Below are 6,365 nucleotides of genomic sequence, written 5' to 3'. Positions count from 1 at the left end.
ATTTCTAGCTTACTTGCTAGAAATCACTGATGAACGAATAGTGCACAAAAAGTGAACGATAGCCGCATGTTTAGATGCAACTGTTATCGCTCAAAAGATGGCTCTTGAGCGATAATCTTTGTGTCTAAACGGGCCTTTACTGTAGTCCTCCAATTTTGAGCTAAATATTTACTAAAATGTTTTGTCTCCCCATGTGGTATTCTGCACTACAATGGTAGCACAAGGGGGCATAGCAGGCGCAGTATGAGAGGGGCACAACTGACACTATATGTGTACACCTGGGGCTGCACCACGGGTGCAGCATTATAGGGGAACTAGGCAGAACAGCAGGGACAGCTGCAGGTACAATAATGAGGGTAGCAGCAGGTGTGTGAAAGCTAGAAGAAAGAAGCATTGATGATGGTCATGGCCGGTCATCATGGAAAGATAAAGCAAGTAGCTGGTGTTGACTGTATAGAGTCCTTGTGGCATCGAGGCAACAAATGATATGGATGTTTAATGCATTCCTACTACAGTCATTTGAAAGAGCTTTAGCAATAGGCAATGACAATTTTACAATTCCTGTGAAAGGTATTTCCAGATTGTCCATTCCAGTAAAGTAAAAAGAATAAAGTTTGGTACCGTGTTAGCCAGCAGAATAAAATATTATTGCTCTCCGTAAGAGAAACAAATAAATCTTGTATACATAACACCTTTTACTGGCTAACAAAAAGGAATCATGCTATAGCAAGCTTTTGAGTCTACTGATGAAGAGGCCTAAGTAGGCTTGAAAGCTTGCTATAACATCATTTCTTTTTGTTGCCCAGTAAAGTAGACGTAGAACTAGTACTTGCGTAAACTGGAATATGGCATTACATACAAAGTGGTAAATGGGTGCAAAACACTGTATTTTTAATATTTTTTCTATTTATGATTTGTACATTATTTACACATTTTATATCCTATTTAACTGTTATGTGCATTGTAAAATTTACTGGCAGAAATGGCATGTACTTATACAGTATGTGTATGACAATGTCCAGATATTCCATGACCCTCTGCTCATAAATGCAAGCTATGCCTATTAGTAAACATAGAATATATGAATACTATAATATTTTTGTATTTTCCATACATACAGTATTTTACTTTTGTATTACATATTGTATTCACAATGAAACAACTTTATATATCATATGAAATAAAGAGAAATACCACATTGCAGTGTGCTCCCATAGACTGTATTTTAGCCTGAGGTGTAAGTTACCATATAAATAGATTATTCTGCTGTCATGTGCAAATACCCACTGTTAATACATGTACTCAGTATATTAATAAAATGTTTAGTCTCTAAACTGTGATTTTTATTGTATAGCCTCTGATCAGCTTCTCTTCTGCAGAACCTTTTCCATGACTGGAGTGCATTTCGGCTTTAGCCCCCATTTACTCTAGAATATTCTAGTAAAGCCAAAATACGAGCATGTAATAAAAATGTTTATTTATACCATTCCTTTGTATTTTCATCCATGTTTATTCCATATTACAGATAAAGCCATCATCAACTATGGATGGAAGGCCAAATAATATAATGCATATTTTTTGTCAGCCACTACTGCAAAATTTGGAAAATGGAGTCCTAACATGGACAACAATAGGACATACTGTGTACTGAAAAACAGTTTTAATAGCATATGACTGTATTAGCTGCATTCACTGCCTTCATAAATGGAAAGTTTCAAGCACAGAACTAAGGGTGGTTTCAGATCTACTCCGGGGATTCTGCTTTCCCGCTCCGTTGGGAGAGCAGGAAAGGGGAATCCCCGCAGTCGAGCGGTTAGGTCTCTGGACAGAGCCGAACAGTTCCGAATGGACCCCATTGATTATAACAACAGTATCATAGTATCAACAGAGCTACTACTTAGCCTTTGCATTTCGAACCAAAGTGTTCTTAGTCATGGCCTCAACACCATGGAAATCATGCCATGATTAAGAACTCTACAGTTCGAAACGTGTAGACTAAGAGTAAGAATCGGGGGTCTCTTTACCTATGATACTATTTTTATTAAAACATCAATAAGGTTGTTGGATTTTATCCCAAGACCATGATATTTCTTTCTACTTGTAGCTGCAGTTTATATTGCAGCGTGCAGGCGACAGCTCCAATACGGCGCAGTACATAACCAAAGCCCCATGAATGCAACTTAATACTTTTTGGTTGGTAATGTAGCCAGCAATAGAGAACTGTATTACAGGCCACACGGTTCTGTGCCATATTTCAGATTGAGCTTTCCAGTAGAAGCACTAAGATCAGTATTTAGACAAGTGTTAAATACAATCCACAGCATTTTGTTGTGAATTTCGGGCCATTTCTACTATAGAAATTTTCCAATGCACATAAATATTGTAGGATAGTCAACCATTAGTCCAGACACATTTTTTGTGACTGACTGAACCAATAGCTGCTCCTCATAACCTCCAAAAAGGGTTGTCCAGTTACCGCAGCTATACTAGAAATCCTACCTTTAACCCTTTGCAATGCAATTTTGGATTGAGGGTTTCCTAGGGGGCTTTCTCTTTCTGCCATTATACAATGGCACCATCTGCTGGCTGGAGCCAGTACTGCGGTATGGGACATGCTGGAGAGGCCCCCGACAACAGAGCAGCCAGTAATATACAGTAAGAATACCCTGCCGGACATCTTCCGACATTGGAGCTGTACAGCCTTCAATCAGAATGTCTTCAGACCACAGATAGTGGATTGCAAAGGGTTAACAGGAGTGCCTATTGTAAAATAATAAATTTAACTACACTTGCCTCTCTGCCACTACCGGAATTCAGCGCTGCAGCCCCGCTGTGGTCCTGGCATTTATTGTGATAGCTGCCATCACAGAAAGTCAGGTGACCACTGCAGCCAATTAGAGGCTGCAACTTCACATTTCTGAACTCCTGGCATTATGGCAGAATGTAAGTGCTGATGCCAGGAGAACGAGAGGTGACGAGGCAGGCTGTGATTGGCTGTAGCAGTCATTTGACGTCCTGTGACATCATCTGTCACAACAAAAACCAGGACCACAGCGGGGCTGCAGCACTAAATCCCGGTGGTGGTGGTGAGGTAAGTATAGCTCAGTTTATTATTTGACCCCAAACAGTCCTATTAAAGGGAGGGTAACTGGAGAACCCCTTTAATGTACAAGATCATCACATATTTTTGCAAAATGTAGAACTATTCTTCAAATATGGACATGTTGTTTAAGGTGGTCATATGCATATTCAATTGTCAGACAATATGATAATGCATTTCTAAAAGGGCATTTACGACGGCAACATACATATTGCAACTCCTGTAACGACAGGAGTTGTAGGCTGACAGTTTTCAGTATTGGGCCAACTTCTTCCTAGCCCATCTTGACTCGAGCAATCTGTGAATGAAGCAGCCTATGTTTTCCATATTCCATATAAACCTGTGGCCAGGAGTTGTAGTTTTGCATCAGCTGGGGAGTCTCAGGTTGCAGATTTAGGCAATATGTGCTATACATACTTTCCCTAGTATCTGTTCAACCACATAGGAAAAAAAGAGTCCAGAATAAAAATGGCAAAATCCCAATATTTAAAGCATACTATAAAAATAAAACCTTAAACTGCAATTAATTTCAACATCTACAATACATTCAACATAGTCTAGACCTTGCCAGGAATGACTTCCAGTATGTATGCACATTGCAGATGGGACTGTCTCTTCCAATAGGAATACATTTTAGCCATTTGGTCCCCCAACTAAGCACTATTCTGCATTTTGTTACTAAATAGCTCCGAACGCAGTCATCGTACCTTAAACACGTTGTGTGGTTTGCTTTAAATCCCCAATGTCCATTACAATTGCTGAAGACCTGCGAAACAAGAAGGAGGTTCATCTCTGAGGTTTTTACTCAGTTTAGAGTTACCGTCCTACAGAGGTGTGGAATGTATTATGTGAGGTTTAGCTGCACTTTCAGTCTCTGTACAGGGTGAATTTCTATATTCTTCTGGACTGTCCTGGAAGAGTTCTTCATAGTGGGTAAGAAAACTTTCCACAACTTGGTTTTGATACACCATATTAGCGGCAATGTTAGCAAACTGCTCTTTTTCGGGTCTCATCAGTGTGGGTCCAAAAACAATGCCGATGTTCTGGGTGGTCATACGATTCATTTCGGAGTGTTCTCTGACACTGGGGAGAGAAAATGGTAACATTATTAGTCAATGGCATCTAATATGGTTTTTAACAATACATGTCGCTTTAAAATTAAAAAAAAAAAACGCATGTATCTTTTGAAAACCAATGTTATTTTTTTTATTCAGCTTTTAATTGTGGTTGAAAACGACAGCAAAAATTGCTATGTGTGAACTAAGCCTTAGGAAGCCGAAAAAATGCCTCTACAGCACCACCTATTGGGAGGCAGCATTCCTGCAAGTCAGTGTCAGACCTTTCACAAGCCTTGTAACAATGATTGGGAATTATGAGCCCAGCAATTGTTATAAGGCTTATTTAAAAGGTCTGATATTGACTTGCAGGAATGCTGCCTTCCAATAGGTGGTGCTGTAGAGACATTGTAACATCTTTCCATTTGCATATTTCCGAGAGGCGCATGAAGGGCCTTATAAGTTTCCTCCCACCTTCTAGTTGCTCTCCATAAGGAGAAATGATACTCTTCCCGACCTTTGTTGAAGTTTTTAACTGAAATGTTAAAAAAAACATTAAAAAATGAACGAACACAAAATTTGCAAAAGCTGCATTTTTTTAATGTATGTATTGTTAAACACATACGCTTTTTGGAAACCACATAAGGTTTTTAAGAAAACATGTAATTTAAAAAAAAAATGCATGCATTTTTTTTAAATAGTCTTTTAATGGCGGTTGAAAACTGCAACAAAAAAACTCCATATGTGAATGCATTCTTAGAGGGGTATCCATGTGAGATGTATTAGTAGTGTCTTAGGCTGTAAGCATTTACAAAAATTTATCAAAATAGTGTATGTGGCACAAGAAATTTTGGCACAAATTACTAGATATGTTAGACACTTTTCTCTTCCTTGGGGCTTATTCAGACGAACATATATCGGCTGGGTATTCACGCCGGCCGATATACGGCGTCTCTCTCTGCAGGGGGAGGAGGCTGGAAGAGCCGAGAGCAGTGCAGCGAGCTCCCGCCCCCTCTCTGCCTCCTCTCCTCCCCCCTGCACTATTTGCAATGTGAGAAGGCGGGACGGGGCAGAGCTAAGTCTCGTGAGTTGGCTCCACCCCCATCCCGCCCTCTCCCATTGCAAATAGTGCCGAGGGGTGGGAGATCAGCGCAATGCTCCCGGCTCTTCCAGCCTCCTCCCCCTGCAGAGAGGGACGCCGTATATCGGGCGGGCGTGAATACCCGTCTGATATATGGTCGTCTGAATAAGCCATTAACCCCACAACCCAACCTCCTTCATGGCTGGAGTTCATATACGTCAGTATTTCGAATCCAAAAATGGAAGGTTTTTTTGGCTATGTTCACACCACATTTGGCAATGTCGTGAGTGGTGGTAGCACAATGCTAATTCAGGATACGGTGCAGCAGAAGGAGATACAACAATTATGCAATGTTTATTTACAAATAAAAGAATGAAAGTGAGTAATGTTCTAATAACTAAGCAATTTAACGTGGATTTACCTAACGGTAACGATGGGTAACTGAATCCTAGGATTGTTAATACTTCATTATGCACAGTAAGAAAGAATAATACTTTGTACTGAGTATCAATAATGCTGTAACCAGATCAGTCCTGTTGCTTAAAAATATAAACCACATGATATAACATACAATTCGTCTATTAGGCATCTGTGTCTAGGTTTTCTAAGCTCACTTCTTCTAAATACAACTATCTCAGTCCACACCCAATTACTCAAGCCAACAATTTGTAGCACATGTTTGAACACCCACCAATGTCTCTGTCCTTAAAGGGGTTGTCCCGCGCCGAAACGTTTTTTTTTTTTTTTTAAACCCCCCCCCCCCTCCCGTTCGGTGCGAGACAACCCCGATGCAGGGGTTAAAAAAACAAACAGCACAGCGCTTACCTGAATCCCGGCGGTCCGGCGTCTTCATACTCACCTGCTGAAGATGGCCGCCGGGGTCTGCTCCCTCCGTGGACCGCAGCTCTTCTGTGCGGTCCATTGCCGATTCCAGCCTCCTGATTGGCTGGAATCGGCACGTGACGGGGCGGAGCTACACGGAGCCGGCATCCTGCACGAGCGATCCCATTCATAAAAGAAGAAGACCCGGACTGCGCAAGCGCGGCTAATTTGGCCATCGGAGGCCGAAAATTAGTCGGCACCATGGAGACGAGGACGCCAGCAACGGAGCAGGTAAGTATAAAACTTT

At 41.1% G+C, this 6,365-nt stretch overlaps 1 protein-coding gene across 4 annotated transcripts in view; it reads right to left on the bottom strand.

Moving 5' to 3' along the window:
* Positions 1-448: 448 nt before the first annotated feature.
* The window catches only part of ARHGAP9 (Rho GTPase activating protein 9), a 115,513-nt gene continuing 109,596 nt past the window's right edge, over positions 449-6,365 (bottom strand). For 2 of the 4 annotated variants that reach the window (XM_066584433.1, XM_066584432.1), the window contains exon 17: positions 451-4,183. In XM_066584433.1, the coding sequence (XP_066440530.1) occupies positions 3,925-4,183 (259 nt within the window). In that variant the 3' untranslated portion in view covers positions 451-3,924. Of the gene's footprint in view, positions 4,184-6,365 lie in introns of all 4 variants that reach the window. The other 2 variants (XM_066584431.1, XM_066584434.1) reach the window with 2 other exon arrangements.

Source organism: Eleutherodactylus coqui, chromosome 1 (genome assembly GCF_035609145.1).
Source record: "Eleutherodactylus coqui strain aEleCoq1 chromosome 1, aEleCoq1.hap1, whole genome shotgun sequence".
NCBI lineage: Eukaryota > Metazoa > Chordata > Amphibia > Anura > Eleutherodactylidae > Eleutherodactylus > Eleutherodactylus coqui.
This window is presented reverse-complemented; position numbering and strand designations above follow the sequence as displayed.